Below are 27,327 nucleotides of genomic sequence, written 5' to 3' on the forward strand. Positions count from 1 at the left end.
AGTAGAAATTAATATGAATCATAATCAGGATGTCTTTGCTTATTCCCTTGAATTTTGAAGACCTCCACCGTGAAATGTGGGCAAAGTTAACGGAGATATTGCAGATTATAAGAGCAGACTGGAAGAGTGGACTGCTTTTTCGAAACTTTTTCATGAAGCAAAATGCAAATATACGGATAGCAGTGGGAAAATTGAGATGGGCAGTGTTTGGTAGGAGAGTGACGCTGGGTTACCCGCATTCCTGGTATTTTTCAACATATATATGTTGAGGAATTGTTAAGGATAGCAAGGAAAGGACTGAATCTCAGAATAAAAGCGGGCGGTGACATGATTAATTAGGGTTTGCAGACGATCAAATTTAATGACTCAACCAAGAGATAAAATTTATTGCTGAATGTTTTTCAGGAGCCATAAGAGAGATATTGGATGAATATTACCAACAAGAATGTAATTTTAATGGCAATTTCTAGATGAAAAAAATCAAAGTTAAGCATTGAAGTGGGAGGAAATAAACTAGAGTAGTTGGGGTAGTAAATGTAATTGGACAGTATTTAACAGAAAAAGTGGCATTGTATTGGGGAAATTAGGAGAAAAATTACATAGCAAATGAGAAATTTTTATTAAGAGAATTGATGACGGGTACACCAAGTCAAGATATGAATAAAAGATTAGTAAACTCTACAATGTGGAGCGTAGAGCTGCTTGAATGCGAGATCTAGTATTTGAGTCAAGAGATTATGATAAGAGAAAAATCGCAGATTAGAGGCTTTTGAGATGTGTTTGCGGCGGGAAATAGGTTGGAAGGAAATGGTTGGACGGAGTGGAAGAAAAACACCGAGGTTTTAAACATGGTGAGTGTAAACAGGAAGCTACAGGAGGAAAATAAAAAAATTGCATAGGTGAAAATAAGAGGAAAGTTCAAAAATGGGTAGAGGAAATATTGATAAAGGATAAATATGTTGAAGGCCATGATAGAAGGCAGAACGTTAGGTTAGAGGTGAACAGGAAGGAGAGCAAGCTGCTTATACGGCATGAAGATAGGGAAAAGTTAGAAGAAATGAAGAAAGAGATTATGCTTGGCAAAGAAAGATGAAATTCTAACAGCACTTGAAAGTTAATAGTCATTCGTGACCGTGCAAAAGCTATCTTTGATTAAGTTAAATTCTTTGAGAAAAATATTTTATTCTTTGAGGTTACGTATAATTTATTCGAGAGTTAGCCGTATAAACGATCCATCGCATAGGTGGGTCGACCTGATGGCATAATACACTTAACCAGTATGAGAAAATATATTACGATGTCATGGTGGTTGTTTAAAAAATATGTAAATGCAAATTATCATTTCAAAAGTAATTTGATATTTTGAAAATTTCTATATAAAAATTTAATATCATATAAACTTACTAAATAGTAATATCAGTTGTCTGATTATTTCAGGAATAAGAAAATTTTATTTTATTCATGCTATTTAAATTTTAGCTATTTTGATAATTCACGCGATGCTTATGGCTAGAGCGAAAACGATGCCTTGTGTATAGCACGTCAAAATTTTCGACACATTTTTTAACAAAAAGCGACCAAAAGGCGATTTTAATTACTGACTTATTTAACGCGTTAAAGGAATAATAATTATCATCCTAGCATAGAAAATACTATCCACGCGGATTCAGTTCAGTTCAAAACATAGTAAATAAAAAATTGATGTGAAAAAATTGTTTGCCCATATACATCTCGTGGGCTCAAACCGGCAGTATAATTTTCAATAGACCGCCGAGTGACCTTGTCAAAGTACCTTAATTTTGACACTCCGTAATTAAATTTACTGATCTGTTGCAGCAAGAACGTTCAGGATAGATTGGGCTCAAGTTCAACGTTCAATATCTTAATATACAAGTTAAATTAATAAGTCGTCATAGTTTTCTCATAAAATTATTTACATTAGTTACGTTAAATATAAAGTACTACTTGCCACGTGCCTTTATTTCACCATGTAATAGAATTTTTATATATGGCAGAGTTTAATTTATTTTTACATAAATTCCTTTGCAACTGAACATAGGTATGGAACCGACCCAAAATGAATAAAATAGGTTAATATAAGAGGGAGATAAACACAAGTTTTAGAGAGTGCGAAGAAAGGCAATGGCTCGGGGAAATAAGAAGAGGTCAGAAATAGTGAATGGAGGAAATGCTGAGAAGATTTTAAGGGCCACGATAGAAGGGAAAATAACGGGTAAGCGAGGCAGAGGCAGAAGGGTAGAGGAGATGGGTAGACCTTTTAGTAAGTATGGAAATTAGGTAGAAGTTACGGAGAAATGAAAAGGAAATAACATAGGGAGAAAAGGAACACATTCTCTGGGTACATAGATAATAGTATTTACGAACCGTCCAAAGCTTACCTCATTAGGTGGAATACCTTAAAAAAACCTGGTACATTCCAGGACCGGAAATTAAATTTGGGCTTAGCGAACCCTAGGATCTTTGACGTTTTCCTCTCGAACGCTATATGCAAGGGCGGAGGAAAATTCTAAACCATGAATGCCCCAAATACAGAATTCCATGAGAACTACGTCAGCATTTACTAATCGGAAATGGTACTTTCATTAACATGAAAGGGATATTGGACAAGTATAGATCTAGTCTGGTACGACCTTGGTGAGCGGTGAACATTTTGAGAAGCTCAAAAAAGTTTTCGAAAACTCTTCCCAGCATATCTTCCGTTATTCCGGCGATAATATCTGTAATGCCTCCTTAAGAGCTTCCGAGGTCCTAGTTCGACATTTGTAAAGCTCTGCTTTGAGATATTCCAAAAAAAATCACATGGGCTCAACTCCTGGGAACGATGGGGCCATGGAACATCCCCTTGTAAGGAAATCAGGCGGCCAGGAAATAGTTATTATAGAATTTGGCGTGAACGAAGGGCGGTATGAGCCGTGGCACCAACCTATTGAAACCGGAAGCCTTTTTTGTCATATTTCTCACCATACTCTTCCGTTTTGGGGAGAAATAATTTCTCCAGGATCTCACAATAGCGCACAGAGCTGACAGTAACAGTTGAACCTCGAGATTCAAGAAATTATGGCCCAATAATGCCTATGGAGGGCACAGCGCACCAAACTGTCACTTTTGGGGCTATGAAAAGGTCTCGGGTGAAGTTCGCGAGGGTTGTCAGTCACCAAGTAAAGAAAAGTTTGCTTCTTTATTGAGCTGGAGAGGTGAAAATTTGCTCCTTTGCTAGACCACAGCGCCCTCCGCGTCGCCACATCAGTGTTATTTTAAGTACGTTTCTACGACAAAGCTTCGATGATTATTAGGCCACCAAGGTAACTACTTAAAATGGTGCTGTTATCCCAAGCTAACGCCGCTACTCCTACTCCGCCAATTTACCTGCGCGCACTTTAGAGATTTTTAAAAGTAGGAGTCTATTCTGCTCCACATTGTGCATATTCACACACACTTACATAAAAGGGTAACAGCTCATTTTCCTACATCAATACAACTTCATTCTACTTCATTGATGTACTGCCAATATCAGCAATAGGAGAAATAACTTAACTTCGAGAATGGTGATACCAGGGAAACTTGCAGGATGGGAAATTTGTCAAGTTGTTTCATATAATCAAATTGGATGTGGCGATGAAGGATAACATCTAATAAAAGCTAACGCCCGTAACGCAGGAAGCGTTTAGCTTTAAGAAGTCAATCAGAATGAAACTGACTGTTAATTTATCTTAATGGTCGCTGTGAAAACTAACCATCCAAGGAGATAAATTAAATTGAATTACATATAGTATATGATGAAGTCTAGTTCCATCATTTTGTACTGTCTATTTTGCTGATATGGTATAACTTATTCAAAATTCCAGCAAAATATTATCTTTGGATTGATCAATTTTATATGAATCCATTTACCACTGAAAATCTGAATGAAATTTAAGATTTCATTTTTTTATTCGTAACGTAATTAAATTTTCACTGCACCCCGGATATTATCACTTATTTCAGTGAACACTTAAGATTGCATGTCTGCTATTGATTTAATTTATTTTTTAATGTGCACAGCATGTTACATGTGAACAGAGTCTGCCAAACTATGCGTGAATAAATATTCAAGATCTTACCTATGACAGTGAGGTTGACTAAAGAATTCCTGGTGGGTGAGTTATGGAAGTCCACACGGCACCTATAGGATCCCTCATCCTCCTCAACGACTGAGTCGAGGTTCAGTTGAGCTGGCCGGGATATAGTGACGAAGTATGCCCTTGGACCAAGTGCCACCTCGTCTGGCCAAAGGCGAGCTTTTCCCAGGGGTCGACCTCTCACGTCGAAACTGCATCAGAAAAGATAAGTAAAGAAGTTAGCAATAGAAGACAAAATATATGTATGCATCATTTTATTAAAATGCTCTTTTTACTGTTTTAGTCTGGACAACGTGCGGAAGGGTGCGCAGATGACAAGAATGAAAGAGATGATATTTATTACAAGATAGCCTCTATTTTTAGCAGCTGGATGGATGTAATTAACGCCAATGAAATCAATTCCTTCAAGAGACCATTGTCCTGATATAATTAGTGGTTACGAGATCATAATAATATCTGTTGACTTTTGAAAACGGAATCCAAAAAATGTGTTTTTGGATTATAGAGAACTCATTCAGAATTCAGTTGCTATAAAACAGACATGGCATTATCCAAAATTGTATTTATAAATTTTAATTGGTAAATAACATCAAGTGGTTCAATTTTCCGAGATTAAATCACTCAAGGAAATGTCATTTATAAGAAAAAAAGAAGACACCATTGCTCCAATAGGATTAATAAGTGCTTATAATTAAATATTTTATTTGATTACATGATTCATCTAGCTTAAATTAGGTTCTTCCAAAATTCTAAGAATAATGAAATACATTTTCATAAAATACATTTTAGCAAAGCAAGATGTAGTAAACTAAATGCCATCATATTTGACGAATGAAGCAATAAAAATTCCTCCTACCCTTTATTTCTAGACCTTTGATGTTGGCAATGATGCTTTTTAAGGCTTGTTGCTGCTCTGATTAAATTAGATTTTTAATTTCTAGCAGGCATAAATATTCATGACTATATCATAATATTATATCATAATTGTTACAAGGATTCTAAAAGAAAAATATCTGGCGATTCAATTACCAATTCTCCTTGCATTAAGCATATGAAAATCCCTAACAAAATAGTGAAACAAAAGATTACTTCAAGAAGCTAAAAGGGGAATCAAATGCTTTGAAGGCGAAGAAAAAATAATTGCTATATTAAAGACTCTATTTGATGATTAAGAAATGTCAAATTATTAAAAAAAATAATCAACATATTATAATAACATAGGTGTAGGATCAAAATGGAAGAATTAATTAAAGAAGGCGACTTTTAAATACATGGAAAATCTATCATGTCACCCAAATAATTTAGATTGTCTGAATTTGCAGGGACAAAAAATTTCACTTCCGTAAAATGAAACCTGCTCAAAATTTACCTTAAAAACGCAATATAAGCTTCAGTTAATTTATTCGGATGCAATTAGAACATTTCCCGGAAATTTCTTCTGTGCGAATAACTTCTCAATCTACACAGCTAATTTAAAAATTAAAATTTCGATCGACTCAAATATTATTTTACCTTCCTCAAAACCCTTGATATTCGACTCAAAGCTATAGAGAAGGTGAACTTCCTTTCACCTTACCGAAAGCAATTAAAAAAACCTCATTTTCACCGCCAAAGGTATCGCTACGGGTAAGATAAAGGTGATTTAAAGAAAAGAGGAGCTCAGCACCGCCGGGACAGGATAAAGCCCAGGAGATCTGAGTAGCTGCCCGAGGCGACACATTTAAGAGAGGTTTCCTAGTAAATGCGGGGCCTGGAAACTGAAAATCCTTCTCATGTTCATGATTAAAGTGATATGACTAACGCCCCCTAGAAGAACTTCGTATTCTTTTAAATAAACCTTCCGGCTTCAGCGTTTGCAGTTTTACTCGTGCAAGTGCGTAACTACTATTTCCAGTAATCTTAGGCTATTCGTTTATTATAATACTATATTTTTAGATGATTAGTGGTGATAAGTAAAATAAAGAAAGTATTTTTAGCCATATGAGCAAGTGAACTGGAATATTTTAATAAGCCATTTAACTTTACACTCTGAATCATCACCTGCATTTCAATTGTGTGGATTCCGGTATTGATGGCTAATAAAGTCAGTATAGACCCGTTAGAATGTAAGAAATTAAAAAGGTCAAGGAATGGACATGCTCGTGAAAATGGCGCTTGGGCTAACAAAATATTTAATGTGATCGTTACATAAAACATTTTTGCTGGAGCTTAATTCATCTTTTCCCCTCGGTTCTTTTCATCCTGATTGATAAGTGTATAATAAGTGATGCGGCAGGAGTTTTTTTTGTGGAAAATATCATTCATATTAAGAAGTTAAGAGAAAAAAAGATTAGCTCATTAAAGAGAAACACACCTTTAATTGATCAGTGGCTGGAAATAACCGGTCTGCTGCTATATTTTGCTGCTCAACAGAGCTCTTATTTTCCCAATAACATAAAATATGATCCAATCCTTTACATGACTCTCGTTACAAGAGACAGAACTTTTGATTTTAATAAAAAATTTTCAAAATGTAAAATTTGTCATGATTCCACTAAACATGCACTTTTATTATGAAACTATGTGAATTTTGGCGATGAAAAGATATCTTCGTTAGTTTATATATATTTAGGATAACTAAGGTTAAATTCTTTGAAATTATCGACTTCCTTTAAATCATTGTTACTGTCATAAATCAGATGCACATAAACTTCAAACAAAACATATAAACAATTGTTTTAGATATTCGTATAATAATTATTCTAAAATAAAACCAAAGTAGATGATTGCATTCACACCTCCAGTATTAATGTGCATTATAACCTCCTCAGCATTATGCTCCAGTTATCCATACATGCATTATTATCTACCTCAATCACGGCTCAGGGTAACATTGCCTTAAAAGAAATGCACACTGAATTATTGGAAAGTTGGTTTTAATCTCTTTTAGAGAATCTTTTATTGCTCTTTATCTAAAATATCCCAAATTGATTGTACCCGAATGAGAATTTGAAATGCTTTGAAATGATTATTTGACTCTATTATGAGAATATATCTAAAGGGAGTAATAATGCTTCGTGCTTATAATTCCTCGGACGCCGGACCACTCCTTGTAGGATTTCCTCTGGAAAGCTCAAAGTGGAATTGAAGCCCCCTGCAAAACCGCAAGCTAAAATTTCATTCTATCTCTTGGGTTTCGAAATATTATCATCCTCTTGCTTATTACGGTGGAGCCCGCTTAAATTCCAGCAGTAGGTCCAGCCACTTTGACCTTTAACCCGAGAGTGGCGACGTGCGGCTTGATGTATGTCCCAGCAACAGAGGAGGACACATGTCAGAGCTCAACGGTCGAGCACACTAGTTTCCGCGAGGAAATCTCTAATGGGTAGCGTTCCCCGTTTTTAACCACCTCTTCACTTTGTCGCCGCATGTCGTCCTAGGGAAAGCTTAGGGACAATCTTTTGGGACACCCGCAATAATTTTTTTGAGCCTTCCTTAACTGCCTAAGGTAATTTATTCCTGAGTTATTGCAGATAATATCTGGAAACACCTGACATAAATGGAAATAGTCTAAAAAACGTTACTCCAATGTCATGTTTGGATTATGAAATGTACGTATCCTGCAAGCCACATCCCTGTCACTTTAATGTGCCGAAAGCAAATATAGTATTCACTTCAAAATTACTAGTGCATCAAAAGTATCCTGACGGCTCATTTTAACAAACCACATGAAAGATACTAAAACGGGTGTTCCAGAGTGATGCTTCGGGCATCCCATAATAATTTTAGATCATATCTCAGCTGCTCAATCCAATTTATTCCTGAATTATTTCCGGATATTTTAGTGCTGAAATTTAATGATGTTATCAGAAATGAGTCGAAAAATACTATTCCATTATCATTTTATTAAATTTACCTATTTTCAAAGCCGATACCTTGTCACTTCCAGCAACGAGTATTCTTTACATAATGTCCATGCATTTCAAAGTTAATAATGTAGCCGCAATTCTCTCAGGAATAAAAGAAACAATCAATTCATCATTAGTAAAACCAAAGAATGCGACAAACCATACCTGCCCGCGCGTTTTCCGAGCACGTAAGTCTACTTGAAACCTAGCGCGTGGCATTTCCGCCGGTCCCTGTGTTATCAAAAAATGTCAGTATTCACCAGTAAAACTTTACGTTTATTGCAATTATTATAAGTCTATCGATTAAGGTAGTGATTTAGATACATACCACTACCAAATAAATATTTTGAAACCCCTAAGAAAACAGACAATCTAGCATCCTACTCTACATCAGGTCCCTCTTCATCTCAGAGTACTTTCTTCCTACCATCCAACATCCCTATCCTGTTCTCCCCATTCCTAGTTTGCCCAATATTCCCCCCTCTAATATAGTCTTCAACATCCCACTGCCGATCAATACCCCCTTCATCCATTTTCCCTGCCTCCTTGGGACTTATCCCAACAAACCCCTCTCCTCGCCCACCATACCAAGTACTTCCACATTTGTTTTCCTTACGGTTCATTTCACCTTCATCATTCTTCTTCACGTCCACGTTTCAAAAGCCTCCAGTCTACGTTTATCCTCCTGCTTCAATGACCACGTTTCCGCGCCCTGCATAGCCACGCTCCATATCAAAGTTTTTACGAGTCATTTTTTAATATCCTTACTCAAAGTCCCTCTCATCAACTCCCGCCTCCTTGAGAAAGCTTCTTCGGCTAGCGCAATTCTTCTCCTAACGCCCTTACTACTTTGATCGTGTTGGTCCGAAACGCTTCAAAGATACGTATACTGTTTTCCAAGATTATTCGGGTCTCCCACCGGGTCCACGTTCGTAGGTTTGCCGACGTTTCGATGGCCGAGTCGTCCATCGTCTTCAGGGCATGTCGTTACTCAGGTATTTGGCCGCCTTATATAGTTTGGTCAGGGGGCCAAATATAAGGCGGCCAAATACCTGAGTAACGACATGCCCTGAAGACGATGGACGACTCGGCCATCGAAACGTCGGCAAACCTACGAACGTGGACCCGGTGGGAGACCCGAATAATTTTGGAAAACATTATTCGCCGGGAAAATACCAGATCATTCCATACGTATACTGTTCTACATGCTCTAGTGTTTGCCCTCCTACTTTTATGGTAAGCTTAGACTTTTTCTTTCTAGAAAATTAAATAACCTTTGTTTTGTAAATAATGATTTGCATCCAATATTTGTCGCACTGAATTTCCGATTCACTCAGCAATGCTTGCAACCTCTTGGCTGACTGATAAACTAAAGTCTGGTCATCAGCAAACCTAACTGATTTTTCAAATTCCCCGGCCACTTTCATTCCCACCTCCAGTTCTTCCCATGCCTCTGTATTCATTTCATCCACGTAAACATCAAACAGCACAGCTGACAATGGAAAACAGTCTTATTCCTCTTCCTAACACTACTCACCCTGATTCTCCGTACCCCATTCGAACCTGAGTAGTCTAAGACATGTACAGGTTGCGGTTCTGTCCTTAAAATCTATTCCTATTTTCTAAAATATACTCATTAGTTTTCCCAATTCACTCTATCAAGCATCTTTTCGAAATCTACGAAACAGGCAAATACGTCCTGATTGTATTTTATATCCCTCTCGATTAGTCATCTCACTACTGCAATGGCATCACGCGTGCCTCTCCCCTTCCTAAACCCAAACTGATCATCCCCTAAGTAATCATTTGGCCTACTCTCTATCCTTTTGTTTATGATCCTGAGAACAACTTTAGCTGCATGGGTTATCAAACTTATTGTCCTGCAGTCCTCGCATGATGTAGCCTTTGCCTTTTTCGGAATAAGAACTAACACTGATCTCACTAAGTCTTCCGGCCATATTCCTTCCTAATATATTTAATATATTTGATGCACTATAGTTTATGATCTTCGAATATTTACTGGAATAATTTTTGTTTTACACAATCATAAATAAAATACTATCAATCTGGGAGTTTGAAAAAAATGTATGCGCACAAAACATCATTTAACGACCAATCCTTTTTACAACCCTTAAGGGTGTTCTCTCTTGGCCTTTTCCATTCTTCAATAAGTTTCAATTAAGCAACTTACAAAAGAAAAAAGATCCTATCGAAGAATAAAACTTCCCCGAAAATCGTTAATCATCCACAAAACTCTCCTTGATTGATTAATATTCGTCCAATATTAATCAAGAGGTAATAGCCCGCGTGTTAAAATCATTTATTAATACAGATTTAAAGCGTACAAATTTTTAATAATCGAACTTTAAATATGCATGTATTGTTGAAATGGAGCAATCGAGGGTGTGAAAAACTAATCATGGAATCCAAGTAATTTGTGACCATCGTCGTAAATTCTTGGGCTGTATAAGCGCAAAAATACTGGAATTACATTTAGCATACAACATTTATTTTTACGGAGCTCAGTATCAGCGATGAAATCATGCCGAAAATAACCATTTGTCAATTTGAAAAAATATAGACAGATATTTTATTGATAATATTTTTTATTTTACCTGGGTTTATATGAGCGAGTTATTTATTTATATAGAATGAAATAACTTAAACAAATTTATTACATACATGTAACTTGAAAACCGAATATGGCACAAAGGGATATCATTTAATGATGGGCTTTCAGTACAATATGAGTAAGGTGAATACCTCTTTTTACTCTGTTCATTTGACTCATGAACAGGGCATCATATTTCTTAGGCTTTAAGAATAAAATCGAATCTAATTTCAGTTCAATAGCCACAACTATTACAGAATAGTTTCAAATACTAAAATAACTATACTGATAAAGGATAATAATCATTCTTTATTAAACGAGATGTGACATTCCTTGGACATGCATCATTGCACTTCCCTACAAATCAATCGCGTGCAATTTAAATACATGTGGGATAACATAATACTTAATTACCCATCGTTTTTCATGGATGATCTTTACTAGATTGATCCAAAATTTTTTTAGTAACATTGAGTGCTCAAGCTTGCCTAGATATTCATGCCCCTATCTCTAAAATCTCCTTCGACTAGCTTCTTTATCTATTTACCTACTTACTTCCTCTAAACTTGGTTGATTTTGGTTCTCGAACCATAATCAAATTCTTGTCACCTCGCCTGGAAACCCGTTCCGCAAGGAGCGCGCTGATATGGAGACTCGCCAGCCTGCATAACATGTAAGAAATATTATAGCCTGGGACTGACCGGCGATTTGATTCAATGTATATTATGGCCAGTATTCTTGAATAAATGCTTCTAATTTCTGAGCACCGTAAGGCTGTAATTACCTCGCGAGTATTCAACCTCACTCGTGCTCGCATATTTTAATTGACTTTGAAGTGAGTATAAAGTGCCATTGGTTATCTTACTGTCCCGCTTTTATCCTGCCTCATGCAGCATGACGAATTCCAATCCTAGAGCGTGGAGCATTTTTAGCTAGGTTCATTAACAACATGGCAAGGTTATCTGACTTCCGGTAGCACAAGCATATATTAATTTAGAAACGTATCAACGGGACTTAAATGGATATTTAGCGCAACTATACAAATATATACATTTAGAGGCGTATTAATTGGATTTGAATGGTTATTTATCGCAACTAGATGATATTTACAGTATTGCTAAAGCAAAGGATGGCGCTGCTAATTTCAATACAGGAGGATTGTTTGCAAATTCTAGCTCATCTGGAACACATTTTATTTATTGATTGATTTAATGATTTGGAAAATAATTGATTATAAAAGGAGAAAATCAAACAAACAATTATTTTTTCCCGACAATCTTTGAATTTCAATCAATCTTTCCTAAAAAACTTGGTTTTGAGCTTTTTTTACCACAGTAAAATTTACCATATATCGCAACGTATCATATATAACAACGGTTATGGTTGTTTAGTAATTGAAATTCATTGATTTTTGCTTAGAGTAAAGTAGTTACTAGTAAGTTCGAAATAAAGGGCATACATTTAATTAATTTAAACAATAGCACATCCACCACATGTGAATAGAAACAAAAGGAAATTCTGCGATTGCCATTTTAAAAAGAGCGACTTTTTCACATAAAAACAATGTCACAGTAATCTATGCAAAGGTCAGTTTGGTAGGTGATGGTAGAGTTTACCAAGTTCTAATTCGAACAACGTGTAATATTCTCACATCATAGTAGGGAGGGAGGGCAGCTCCTTTCCATGTGCCGGCTATGGTTTCCCAGGAAGATATGGTACCCGAAAAATCACACAGCTTAGGTGGAGCTGAGTGGAGCTCAGGGACCCAACCCCGATCCTTCGGTCATTAGTCCATCGGTCTACCCCTGGACTACCGCGACCGAATCTTCTTCACATATGTATACATACATGTAGATGCACAAATCCGTAGATTATAAGCTGTGAGGAAATTAAGGTATAGAAAGGCTTAACGTGTTTAATTTACTCAAAATTATTTAAATACGAGTATATTTATATTACAAAAGAAGCCAATCTTATTAAAGGAAAATCAGAACTAAATGAACGGAATGTTATGAAAAAAACAACTGCGTCGTCATAACCCCCATTCCGCCCTAATTAGTTTTTAAGATTGACTTTTAAATGTAACTTAAGCTAGCCTATTCCCTAATAAATTACTACACACGTTAATAGTTTTTATGCTGGTAAGATTCGATGATCCTAAAAACGGTTTGTGCTTCATAATACATATGTCCAATTAATTTCCCTCTTCTTTGTGTCGGTAACTCCAGAATTTTCCCACCACCTACTCGTTTCAAGGCTTATTCACCAACTACCCATTCCTCCCATTGTTTTAAATTCCTCCGTATTACCACATTATCATTTATTCTGAACTCATTTTCTCCGCAGCTGTTAATGTGCTAGTCCCACGTCGTGAGAGAAGAAAGGTCCATAGACATATATGAACCGTTAAATTAGATCCTTAGTCATACCTTTTACCTTCTTGCATTCTGTCCCTCTCTTGCGCTGTTCTACTTAAAATTCACCGCTTGCTTTTTGCATCACTTTTATTCAAGCAGGCGAAAATAGTAATTTTGATCCAACTGCTTAAGGTTCTTTCCCTAGTTTAAAACAATATGGTCACATGCAATTTCTTCACCGTCTACATAAAAGTGAATAAGTTTTCTCATGATATTTCCCAATAGGGATAAATGCATAGTTCTAGCTTATCGACGAATGTTCGGCCAGAAATTTCATTTCATAGCTTCATGTTTCAATGAATGCAAATTAATATAAGATGCGCTTTTTCATTCCTAAAAATGATTTTTGGTGATATAATGGTGAACATGAGCTCAGCTGTTGGTAGCCCCCCTAAAAACTACAACTATGACTCCACCATATGCCTCCTTTTGGTAAGTTATTATTGTAATTTCACTCTTAAAAAAGTAGGCTACCGGTCAAGATTTGGTACCGGTCAATATCGGTCCCGGTTTTTATGAACACACGTTGTAACTAATTTTACACTTCTTAGTCCCACCTAACACGCTACTTAATTCCCGTCAAGCACAAGCTGAAATTGATCATCTTTGTTGATACCGAATTTATACCTCTCTTCATCCCGATCAACTTCGGATATCAAATTTCGATATGCTTTCCTTTGTGTTTATCGGGTACCTACACTCTCCCCTCTAACCCAACCTTCAACAGCCAGTTTCTTCTCCAAATCTCCTTAATTCAATTTTATTTATTCTCTTTGACTTTGACGGAACAAAATTTCCTCTGCACTACCGTTAATAGCACTTAACTCGTTGTCCTTTTCGTCCCTTTCATTTTTTCAATTCTTTCTCCAAACCCAAATACTAAAATCGTCCAATATATGCTTTACACTATGTCTAAACAAACAAGGGATGGATCTGTACAAAACTACACTCCATATTAAAATCTTCATTACTTCTCCATAAATCATTACTTAAGATCCTTGTAATCTTCTTGGAAATGGTACATTACCGGACGAAATGCTATATGCATCACACTGTCTTACTTGTTCAGTTTTACGCCATTCGATTTTATGCATGATATCTTCTTCCTAGTTCTCCAGCACCTCATTATATATGTTTCCTAATTATTAATTCTCGATCAAAAGATATTATAATGGTCCTGCCCTGGTTCCGTATCAAATTTTAGAGGGCTGCAAAAAAAGTAACAAGTTTTGAAATAAAATACGAACCTGGTGACATGACAAAGTTTTATTATATAAATTTCAAAGGCACATTCTTAAATTATATTTCTACATAGTCGCCATTTTAAATTGAGACATTTATCGTATTGTTAAGCAAGCTTTTCAATTCCGTCTCCGAAGAAATCTGCCGCCTTGCATTTTAACCACTTGTTCACACCAACATGCGATTCTGCTTCACTGTCCAAGCGCTGTGTTGCAAGACACGTCTAGCGAGAGATCGGTAACAGTAAATCGCCGATTTTAGCCATCAGTTCGCCAGAGTCAAGGCTAGGCCGACAGCGGTTCCTCGTCATGAATATTAAAGGACCATTTTTAAACTGAATGCACCACTGCCTCACTCCGCCTTCACTCACTATTCCATCTCCGAACTCTTTACAACGTTGACTATGAATTTCAACTGGCTTTGGTTTTTTTCCAGTAAAAACCTAATCACAGATAATATTTCATAACTGGTGGGATTTTCTATTACAGGTCGTATTTTAACAGTTCGCAGTGAGTAAAATAGAAAATGTACAGTCTGTACATTACCTTAGAAGGATGTGCACTGAGTATCGAAACGTTAAGACACCAAGATTAAGGTTTTGGGTCTCCCAACCGAAACGCTAGACCAAAACGTGAGTTACTTCCTGGACGGCATTCGTATTTTTGCATTACCCTACCAACTTGTATTCCTTCCTCCATCTCAGCAATGGCTTAAGATTTCCTCCAGGTATCCAACAGCTTTAACCCACTACCTATTACGTGACACCCTGTAAAACATTCATTAACGGTGCCCAGTTTACATGAAAGAAAAGTCTACGAAAGAAGGTGTGACTGACATGCACAAGAAAAATGCTGTTCGTTTAGCGCGGTATACTGATATCGTATAGTGAATGTAAAAATAAAGGAGCTAAGGAAACATTTCAATGCTGTTTCCGTTTAAAGTATGTGTCTTTAAATTACGAGAATGTGTATCATTAATCAAAAATATGAAGTACATGATATGGTATTCAATCAATGAAAATTACGAGAATGTGTATCATTAATCAAAAATATGAAGTACATGATATGGTATTCAATCAATGAAAATTACGAGAATGTGTATCATTAATCAAAAATATGAAGTACATGATATGGTATTCAATCAATGAATTTGACCAGTAGGTCATAATGCACGATGTTGGGACTCAAGACAAATCATTTTTAGCAACTCCAATTTTTATTTCAATTTAATTGAGGGCATAAAAAATTTAAATAGTGGAAAATTTAAGTTTTTGTCCTTTTCTTAGCCAACATATAAGATCCTTTTCCTGAATGCTGTTACTTGAATTTGGCTTTTGAAGTTGTGTTTTTTCATTCCATTCAGATTACTCCCCATCACAGGTCTTCATTCTTCCCAATAAAGAGAGTCATGGTGTGAATCATACGATTCTTGGTTTTTTCCCGTTAAAGGGTACACATCTTCTTCTATGTTCCCCAATTTTGATGCTTTTGCTTGTTGTGAATGATAAATATCCAGCATTAATAATGAGTAACCCTGCCTCTTATCTGCTTTTTTAATCCAGTACCAATCCGAAAATAGGTGATTTTTCGGCCTTTACATTCGATTATAGGCAATAATCTGTATAAAATCATCGAAAATTACAAATATTCAACCTTTAGGCGGAGGCAAACCCACCCAGATGGAAATCTGACCCGCGACTGCTGGGTTGGCATACAAGGACGTTACCCTGCTACCGCGCGCCGCAGTGGTTTTTTGGTTCATTGCTTTAGACCTCTGGCATCTTATGTGTGCATATAGGGTACATTAATCCTCGGCAATAGGAATTTAATCAATTTATTTTTCCCATACATTGTGTTCCAGTCCACGCCATTAAAACCTCCACCCAACGCCAATAAGATTACAAAGTATGGCAACTTTTTATTTCTCTACAAGTCTCTGTGTTAGAATGCCTTATTTTATTCAACAACTTCTCCTCCAATTCAAATTGATCTTTTAATAGAGACACTTTCATTTTGGTCTCCATTCTTCAGGTTGTCCGGTTAATTTTCCGAAGGATTGGGATATTGGATTGCCCATATCTAAATCGCTATTTCAGTTGACTTAATGCCGTATATTATTCACAAATTGCACGACATTTTTTCTTCAAGGATCTCTACATTTCGATTGTCTCTATAAATATTCCCCAAATCCTTTTATGTATCCTATTGATCACCTAATTGAAAGAAAATCCACCTTATCTCCTAAAATGGCAGTGACCTTTACTCCGCGTGCATGGAAGGGGTTTCTCAAGGTTTTATAGGCTAAGTCAAGGTGAAGGTCTCCCGGATTCTCCACGGGGCCGGTTCATTCTTCCATATCCGACGTTTTGAAGGCCAACTCTTCCATCTTCCTCAACGCATTGAGTGTCGCCGTGTTCCGGCTGGATATTGTGAATACCTCCCGGGAAAGCATTAGAATATTCTTCAAGCAAATTGAACTTCATCTCTGTCCAGGATGCTGCTCTTACTTACAACAGGAACATCTATTCTTTCCTAATACATCTTTCTATCGAATGATCACACCTTTGAAGTCTTTTAACGTATTAAACCCTCCCCAGTTCTTGAGATTTGAGTTTCTCCCTCTCAGCTGTTAGGTTATCTATATAAAAAAAGTCTGTGCACTCCTTCTCTTGTTGTTGGTTCTCTCTGTACTGGTTTCCTCCAACCTACACGGTTATTCAACATCCCTAATACTGGCTGGAGCTTTCATATCATGTATAATCTTGAATATTTTCTTCAGATTTGTGAGTTCATGTTGGAAATCCATTAGCCCTCGCTAGTGGACACCACCTTTTATTGTCCCTGGTTAATTAGGAAATCACAAATTTAGAGGAAAATATCAATTAAATGCATTTTTGAGTCCTAAGACAATATATCTACGAGAGTGATTTTCTAACGCTGGGTCTGTTTCAACTAATTTGCATTTATCAAACACTCGTATGCTACCTCTTCTAGATTTCTCTTTTTTTTCATTTCGAAAACATTTCCTCTGCTTTGTTCTTCACCTTCCCTGACGGATACATTTCAATATTTCCTGTCATTTAGCATTATTTTCCTCCTGAAAATCCAAAAGACAATGTAATTTACTGCTATATATAAATGGCACTTATAACTGGTACACATATATTCAAAGTTAATCACAAGAACTCTTCCTTTTTTCAATCCTAAACGAAAAATTAATTTTAGTCTACAACCTGTTATTTTTTTCTAAGATTTGGACCAATAAGTTCAAATTATCATACGATATCTAAATATTTCATGTTGAATTATCAGTGACCTAGAATTCCTGCCGCCACTGAAGCCAAATGAGGGATTCTGCAGATAAATTCCACAGAAACCTACAGCAATGTACATATAACAGGGCCTGTTGGTAGAAAATACGTCTTTGAATCCATTGTAATTTACATCACTGTTTCATAAGGTGAAATTAAACGTATTCAAAATTTGAGAGCATATTGGCCCCAGTCTCCCGCTACCCGCGGTCCGCTATCCTTTTGGGCCTCCGGTATTAATGCTTGGAGCTACTTCACGTTTGATATTAAATAATTACCCATTAGTATATGATTTCAGTTTCAGAGAGGTGTATCTTTCATATGTACACATATTTTGGTTGGTTAATTCTCCCGTGCCTTCCACGGAGGCATGAAAGTAATGCATTGTTCCAAAACCTCCGAGTAACCAAGAGTGAAGGAAATAATTTAACAAGTAACAGTAGATTCCTTAGATTTCCTGAAACCAACTCTCTCCCAGAAGGTAATATCATTTATTGTCCACTCTCTATTCCCTAAGTATATTTACTTATTTTGCTGCCAACATCTTTTATCAAAGTTTTTCCGTTACTTGAAATGAAAATCCTATTCGAGATAATAAGTGTACGTTAGTCTTCATTTTTTGGGAAAATAAGGCCGGAATATTTTACCTGCGGGTAATGTAGGGTAAAGGACATAATTATTTAGTGCTGAAACCGTTGATAAGACATTGAACATTTTCCATCAGGAGTACAACTTTGCTGATACCAGAAATTTGCTGAATATCTCAGGGGGAACGAATCTTGGTGCTCCCGCTTCTCTACTCTAAAGGCAAGAATTTCACTTACGAGAGGGTTTATTTTTTAGTGAAACCTTATATCAATTAGCCATCATACATATTAATTACTATAGTTCATGAAATAAAGTACCATTCCAATCAGAGTTAGTGGAAAAGAGCATATAGTATCAACCAAAGATCCAATCCAATGTCATCAGATTGAATGCGCACTAGCAGATGATACAATCGTAATATATTTGAAACGATGAGTATGAAATCTCATTAGCGCTGTAAGAAATTATTTCTGTATCGCTGTAAGAAATTTTCATATTTTGAGTACAAGTATTAAGCCATACAGAAAATGAAATATAATTATATCATCCAAAATGTAAAATAAATCAATTTCAAGGTCTTTTTTAATATTTGGTTTAAACGACAAGGATCCACCTAGAAGTATTTTCAATCTAAAATATTATTTGCCTAAAAGAAGTCGCATTCATGCCATTTCACAACATTTGAACGTTGAAAGAGGACCCAAGAGTATATTGGTCTTGAATTAATGTCCCAAATGAAGAGGATGGATTCTCTTTCTAATTTTCTTCGTCAAAGCAGCATACATATCACACACGGGACGCTTGTTATGAAATAATGCTTTCACCCCATCCTCACCATTACCACCACCAACTCGTTACCGCCCTCCCTTCCCAAAAATTTCGAGCAGATACGTCGAGTGAGAGTCAGCAGCCACTTATATTGAGATCGGGAGATGAGTTGACGGGACGGTGAGCCCGGGGTGGTGGAGGTTTTAGAGGACGGAGGGAATGGACGAGATGAGAAGGGAGTCGGGGATTGATGACGAGATGGGCGGAGAGGGATGGGGAAAAGGGGTGGCCAAGGGGGTTTGGAGGGTGACGACAGGGGGTGGAGCAGGAGTGGGCAGGCAGGGGAAAAGTGGCATTTGCATTTTTATGTGCTCTCATCGCTTTATGAGGCGGCGAAGACAGGAAATTAAAATGGGCTAAAGCGAAAGGAGGTTTCATTCGCAGGAGTGGGCCTTGTATGATTTTCGATAACACAGCCACGCAGCGCTCCTCGAAAGTGGAAGAGGAGGAGACAAGGGAGAGGGATAGAGGAAATTGCCTGGAAGAATGGTGATCTTGTTTCTCAAACAAAAAATTAATCATTATACACTATGATGAACAAAAAATGTATAGAAAATGAAAACTTCCAGCTCCTTATGAATATTTTTAAATATACTTTTTCTGAATTTTGATTAATTACCTGCTGTATATTCTTCTCTCTCATTGGATTCATGGTCTTCACCATCGTAAATAATAGCCATTAAGGATCCAAAGAGTTCATTCGAAGACGAATAATTAACTCCCGAGCGTTAAGTGTGTGATATATAGAAACGATTTCGACGATAGTTTACTACTTGAGACCATTAATAATAGTAGCTGTGCCAACCATCAATTTCAACAATGAAGAATTTAATTTAACCATATATTTTTCCATCATCATACTTATATCTCCTTCCGCACAGAAGCTCGTATATCTTCGAAACAGCCATGATGGAACATTTTAAGAGGTCTCGAATGTTTTTTCACGTTTAGGATGCTCAAAAAATGTACCAAGTTACAATTATGGGAGCGCTAATTCTGATTGGCTATTAAAATAGTTCATTTGTCTTAATTAAGCAGGTTTCTATTTAATTTGATGAATAATTAGAAAAAGTTTAATCGCCACCGTGTTATGCACGCCCTACGCTAAAAATTTAATGACAATGAATAAAGTTTGCTTTACCCGAAAATCGAAATGAATCTTTCCGAAATTGTTACAATCATAGTGATTATATATGCAAGTAAAATACACAGAGAAAGTAACTAAGATCGTAATTGCTCTTTACCATTTTAATCAAGCTGCATGACCCCTAGGAAACCCCTCGTGAGTAACAGATAGAAATATACGTTCGAAAATTAAGGTATTCGGTTGATGCGTAATGTATTAATGTACATTCTGGAGATTTAATTACCTATGAGCCTGGAGCTTAAATGGACGGTGAAGTATGTAAGAATCAATCAAGAATCAATCAATCAAACAAGAATCAATTCTTCATTTAATGTCGACTAACCCAACCAAATATTGTGATTCATTGCTTAAAGTTTTAATTTTGAACCATGCCGATTCGCGTGGCCAATATTATGTTGAAATACGTATTCTTCCATGAATTTAAAACATAATAAGGTATGCGTATTATTATAATTTTCATTATTCACACATCTGACTTACACCTGGCTACATTTTTATTTTCAAAATTCAGGAAATGGACATTTGTAGTGTCTACAATGCCCAGAAAACTGAAACCAGCTTAAATTTTGTAAACTTTAAATATATTTCTTGAATTACTGATTCAACATACTCCATAAGAGATCTGACATTTTTCCTTAGGAGTGCAATTTTCTCACCTTCAAAAATGGGAATTCACAAGCAGAATAGCACCGCTCAATGCTTCCACTTTAGCTAGAAACATTGGATCCGGACCAGGTAATCGATCACTTTGCATGACGCTGAAAATTGCTCTGCATTCGGAAAGACTGCCCTTTAAGAACTAACCGATAACCAGATCCATAAGTTTGACTTTATGTCTGATACATTGGTCCGGTCATAAGTCTTGAGACCATGTTTAACTGCCCAACAATTTATCCGATAGTGGCTTGTGTATTAGCTTGCCACTTCGACGGCTTGGGTTTAAATCCTTGGAGAGGCAGAATTTTTCACAGGAATCCGTATCTGAGCTTTGGGTGCTATTTAGAGAATACTTCAAGTAGGGTGCGCCATCCGTCGGATGGGATGTTAAATTATTTTTTTTTAATGGGGTTCCTTGACGCATTCTTTTGACTAATGACGACACAGGAATTATCTCTACCCATTTTTCTCACATTTCTTGAACATACTGTACCTTCGTAATTACTCGTCTATTCCTTAGAACTACTACTATGCCTACCTCTTACCTTGATTCCAAAAGGCGGGCACTATATTATACCTTAATACTTATTATCAATCCTCGCGGAGGATCATGACCCATATTTCGAACCCATCTGAAGTCGAATCCTCCCCCACTTTCACCCAACTTCGATAATTCTTATCAAAATGATGAAAATTATTGACGAATTGAATTTCTGGAAAGTTGGAAGGTAATGCTAAGGGAAGGGAAAGGGACTGTTTAGACTCCAAAGCCTTCTACCGGTCTCCCATTCGTGACCCCCCCGATAAGACCTATGATACATTTACCGGATATCTAATGAACAATCCCTCGCGCCAAAGACCGCGGCCCCCTGCCATCCCGTCATCCCATCGAACGTGCCTCAGCCAGATAATTCTCGGCGAAACGATGAAAAGTATAGATGGATTGAATTTCTGGAAGGGTGGCCACCGGTGGAGTCGGAGAAAGAGCATGGCGGGCGGGCAAGGAGAGATGGGAATGCGCTCGGGAGAAGCAGCACGGACGCCAGCCAGCAGCCCAGGCGGCGGTGACAAAAGACACGGTCGGATTACGAAGGAAAGATTGCCTCAGAAGAGGAGAGGACGGGCGAAGGGGACGGATTTAATCGAAATGGGGGTCTGAGGGAGGTGGAGAGGGACGAGGGGTGTTTGGGGGTAGTCGTGGCTTTAAAAGAAGAGAGGCGTGGGAATGGGAAGGCGAGGGAGGCGGAAGGAAGGCAGGAGACGCCCTTTGTCGCCGTCGAAATCTCTCCGCCCATTGGAAGTGGGTATTGTGTGTGTGTGTGAGTGAGAGAATTGAGGGGGTTTTGAGGCGATGGCGGGGCGGGAGTGGAGGGAGAGTGGGTGACTGGAGGTTGGAGAAGAATTGATGTGCCAAAGTGAAGCCAAAGGGTTAGGGTTAGCTGAAAGGAGGATTAGGGTGGATGGAGGTGGGGGAGGTTGAAGTGGAGCGAAGGAGGGGAAAGGAAGACGAAAGGGGGCGGAAAGATGGCTTTGAGGGGGGTGAAAGGGACAATTTCTGCGGAATGGGAAGTTATGGGATGGTTACGGGGGGTGGGGGATGGATGCGAACGGGGTGAGGATTGAGGTTGAGCGTGAGTGTGTGGGAGATGGTAGGCGTGTGCATCTGGGGGGTCAGATGTGGACCACGGAGGAGGGAATTGAAAGAGAAAGCGCGGGGAGGGGTGAAAAAAAGTGATGTCAGGAATTGAATGAAACGGAGGGTAAAAGGAGGATGTGGTCGGCGGGGTGAGGGGGATGAAGGTAGAAATAAGAGGCGAGAGGTGATAAGGGCGGAATGGAAAGGAAACGGGGGAAAGAATACGAGAAAAGGGACGAGAGAAAGACAGAGGGAATAAAATTGGGATGAGAAAGGATGAGGGGAAGATGGTTGGGCTGCTAGAAAGGAAGAAGGGCGAAGAACAAGATTCAGAAACGAATGAAGTGTGAAAGAGGGAAATAGAAAAAATGGTCAATTCACCATTCGTCTTGGAAAAATTTGGACAGGCTTCTTCTCTCGGTCGATTCTTTAAAAATCAAAAAGCAGCCAAATAATACTTGTATCTGAATCTAAGAGCATTTTCAGAGGCTCAGAAATCGTTGGCATTAGACACCGTTAAAAGGAGAAAAGTTTTCGGAGAAATAAAGGAAATGGTGTAGGGCAAACGAAAAGAACTCTCGTGATATGTAGAAGGTGATAGTCATTTGGCATCATAAAATATCTACCTTTAATAGATAGGTCGTCCTAAATGAAAACAACGGAAACATAAGAATAAGAAACTATGTTATAACGCACAGGATTCGTAGGAATAAAACACTTCTATCGAATTAGTGTAAACTGAAAAATGACAGTTTAATTTAGACGAAAATGTTATGAGCATGCATACATGAAGAAATTAAAACAGTATCATCCGCAAACGTTGGTATCCTACTAGCCTCTTTCATCTGTCAAAATTTCATTAATTATGATTAATGATTACTCTAGAAATATTTATTTTAAAGAAATTGTATTTTTCATTCAAATGGAATTTAATAACAAAATAAAAGACTTTAGTCACACCACACTGCCCATGCATGCTATACTCAAGAGAATCAAAAATATTTAAAAAAATAAATTTAATCTATTTACATAAGATCCTTCAAGTAAATAAACGAAGTAAATAAAGATGAAAAAAGTACATTTCTAAAATTTGCAGCTATCACCACCTACCATGCAATCACCCGACATAATTCATTTCATAACAAACGAGCCATGAAATGTAATAGTGTAAATAATATATGTGAAACATCGGTGAAAGTCACTAAATTTAGATAATGAATTGCATCAAGGGGTATTCTGAAAATATAGTTGGACATCCGGAATAACAACCAGAGAAGGAATAATAAAATGATTAAATTTGAATAGGGTGAGAATTGGAGAGATTAACGGTTGAAACGGACAAGATAATTCCACGGAAAGGGAAAAACGCAAAATTAGTTATAAATGAATATCTTTCTATATTTTACCCTTTTCCGAGGCAGTAAGGGCAGCAGTTTAAAACTAATCCCGGGAGTTTGGGGAAAAGATATTAGGCGATGAAATTAAATAACCTTCAAAAGAATTCATTGTGAATACAAAAACTAAACGAGAAATAAAAAACTTGTTAAACTCCATAGAATTAAAATTTTACGCTAGGAAAAGGGATTGCATAAAACATGAGAATAACACCCGGTAGCTCAGCAGCCTCCTAAATAAAGAAGAGAACAGACCTCACGGCAAATATAAATTAAAATAAAATTAGATCTATTGGAAAACAAGAAAATAAATTGAAAGGAGACTCCTGGGGGGAATGACTGTTTGCAGAAAAGGAAGAGAGAGCTGGAGATTGAAGGAGGACTCTAGAAAGGGTAAGAGCCATTAAATGATCAGAAAGGGATCTGAAGGAAGGAGAATGAGAAATCAGAGTGAGCGTAGAGAGCGGAAGGTAAGAGGTAAACGGGAAGAAGGGAGATGGAAAGATAATTGAGAATGAAGCGAGCGAGAAAGACATTTTTAGACGTCTCGTGAACCTAGACCAACCGAGAAATAAGATGGAAAAAAACGACTCCTTCCTTTTCAACTCATTTCTAGTTAAAATAATTGGCAAACGGATCATCCACTCCCAAAAGCATCTCAAAGTCATCGGCTTAGTTGGATATACCGCATATAATGTCTTCGTTTACTCCAGGAATTGAATCATTTCAAGTCCTTAACCGTGGCCGTGACGTTTCCTGTATTATATACTAATGAACTAAAACAAATTCACTGCGGAAAGATTTTCAAGCATTCTAGTTTTTGTAGTTCAGCGTGTCATTATTTTTGGTTCAATTCTCCACTTCTTAATTTAAATATAGGGGTAAATTTTCCTTTTATAGGAGAGTTTCATTAAAAAAATTATAAAATATATTGCTATTTGAAGAAGTCTAATAATCATGGCATAACGAAAAATACTAAGCTGATTTTTCTCATAATGGATGTTGGGAATAAATGATTTTATATCCCTATGCAAGTTTGTGAAAATATTCCAAAATTATTTTTACTCAGTCCTTCAAGCGCCTTTTTATTTTGATCACAGCTTTGGAGCTCTAAAAGCGGATCACTGTAACACTATTACCAGGAAATAAAATCTTAAAACTCAATTAGGAAATCGTAAAATGCAGCAGCACAGCAGAACCTCATTTTTACTTATGGGTATAACACTTAGGTTAATATCATATGAAGGTTAATTTGTAATACGCTTGGTACTCCATTTTAAATGTTGGATTAAGTGGAAATATATATATATATATATATATATATATATATATATATATATATATATATATAATATTATTTATAATATATATATATGTTTATATTTAAATAAATTGACAAAATTTCGAAGGAATTATCTTATTTTTATACTGCCAGCAAGAATGCATCCTAAACTGATCTAACAATCGATAGCACGCTGTAATTCGTGCGAAAATTTCTAAACGATAATAATTGCTGAAATTTAAACCCGATGTTGAAAACTAATAGCTTTCGATCCAAATTACATGATTTCTTATTTGACTCCCATGATACTACTGAAAATTTTGACAGCTATATCTGGAAGTGATAAGAACGCCCTAAGTGTTCAACAGTATCTTTATTCTCAATGGAAAAGCCATACTTTACCCTATACATTAATTTATTTAGAGAAAAGAGAAATGTTGGAAGTGTAAGGGAAATGGAAGAAGTAGTGAGAAGTGTTTAAACACATAAAAATATATCTCTGAGTACCCCCCAAGTAAAACAATACATTTCAATCTAAGTAAAGTCGGAGAATTTCGTCGAAAACCAGCAAGAAGTAGTGTCTGGAAAGAGTCTTGAAAAGAAAACCCGCTATTTTCAGTATATTTTCGGCCAAATGTACAATTGCAGACGAGGAAAGGATACCATCGCCACAAAAATAAACAATATGAGCCCATTTACGGATACATCCCACCGTGAGACAGACAATCTGCCGGGTTCCATGAGTCTCGATATCAATGCAAGGAGTGACGTAAGTAGAAGTGGACAACACGACAGAGGTAGCCACGGGAAAGAGATAAAAAGAAATAAAAGTAAGATGCTGGGGGAAGGGACGCGGTGACGGGGGGAAGAAAAACGGCGAAACAGATAAAGATGGGATCCGAGAAAGAAAAAAAAAAGGATTAGAAGGAACGAGAAGGAAACGGAGAAGGGTTGGGAGGACAGGAAGGGGAGGCTCAAGGGGAAAGGGGAAGGGTTTCTGGTTTGAGGGTGGGGAGGAGTGGCAGGGAAGGCGGTGATGGAATTTGAATCAGGAAGAGTGAAAGAAAACTGCGGGGAAAGGGATTGGTCCGAAGGCAGTGTTTTAGAAAGTGAGAAGGACTCTTTGAGAGGGAGGGGGATGGGACGAACCGGGAAGGGTTGACGGGATCGAGGAAGGTAGAGAGAGAAGAGAGAGAGATGGGAGAGGATTGGCAGGAAGGGACAAGGGACGAGGAGAGGCTTGGGGGTGCGGGAAACCCTTCTGGAAAGGAGAGAGAGACGAAGAAAAGGGAGATTAAAAGGAAGAGACGGGGGTTATGGGGGATCGGGTAGGGGAAAAGAAAGGAGAAGCGACGTCCAGAAGGGGATGGAAGGGGAGGGAAAGGGAACGGCGGAGGAGGAGTCCCAAACGCGCTGCCGTGACAGTTGAAATACGAGCGGCGTAACAAAGTGGCACAGTGGCGGAAAAGGAAAGGGATTAAAAGAATGACTCTATATTTAGTGGCGCGTTTCGAACTGGTTGAGGAGGCATGCGAATGGAAATATATGGCGGGAAGGTGGTCTCAAGGAATAAATGTATCTTTGCATCTACATCGCGCGTAGCATCGAAATGGCATTCGACGCCGCCGCACAGCTGCAGTGGGGGTGGGTTTTTTGCGAAAGGGGAGGGGGCGGAGAGGAGGATGGGTGAGAGGGGTGGTGTGGCGTTCCTGGGCTGGGAGCAGTTACGGAGGAGGGAGGCGAGGTTACGACCACGCAATAAAAATGATATCAAGGAATTCACGTCTCGGGAATGACAAATTCAGCAATCGTGTGATATATACAAACGGCCGTCGCGATTAATCTGACCTCTCCCTCTCACATTTTTTACACGCATTCCATGATTTACTGTCTTTTGTTGGTGCCGTCTGTCATTGAAAACCAGCGACGGACGGCCATTGTTTATATTTATTGCCCAAATCGGAACAAGTGTTCGAGCTGGCACTGATGATGAATCCGAATCTCAAATGTTTAGATCCTGCCACTCGCAGGGCTTAAACTTTAACGATTCGTTCCCCGGGGAAAGTTGCCCCAGTTGCATTACAATGGTAGAGAAGCAAGCAAATGCGGCGGATCGTCTGAGCCATTAATTTCAGCAAGTCTGCAACATCCTAGTTTTCAAGAGTGAAAAAAATAACTCAATTTTTTGC

General features: G+C 37.6%; 1 protein-coding gene across 2 annotated transcripts in view; it reads right to left on the reverse strand.

The window, feature by feature from the left end:
- The window catches only part of LOC139697883 (protein turtle homolog A-like), a 602,691-nt gene that overhangs the window by 156,675 nt on the left and 418,689 nt on the right, over nt 1-27,327 (reverse strand). For both annotated transcript variants that reach the window (XM_071596747.1, XM_071596746.1), the window contains exon 3: nt 4,122-4,330. In XM_071596747.1, the coding sequence (XP_071452848.1) occupies nt 4,122-4,330 (209 nt within the window). The remainder of the gene's footprint in view (nt 1-4,121; nt 4,331-27,327) is intronic.

The sequence above is a fragment of the Hetaerina americana genome, unplaced genomic scaffold, assembly GCF_022747635.1.
Source record: "Hetaerina americana unplaced genomic scaffold, ioHetAmer1.1.p SCAF_8, whole genome shotgun sequence".
Lineage (NCBI taxonomy): Eukaryota > Metazoa > Arthropoda > Insecta > Odonata > Calopterygidae > Hetaerina > Hetaerina americana.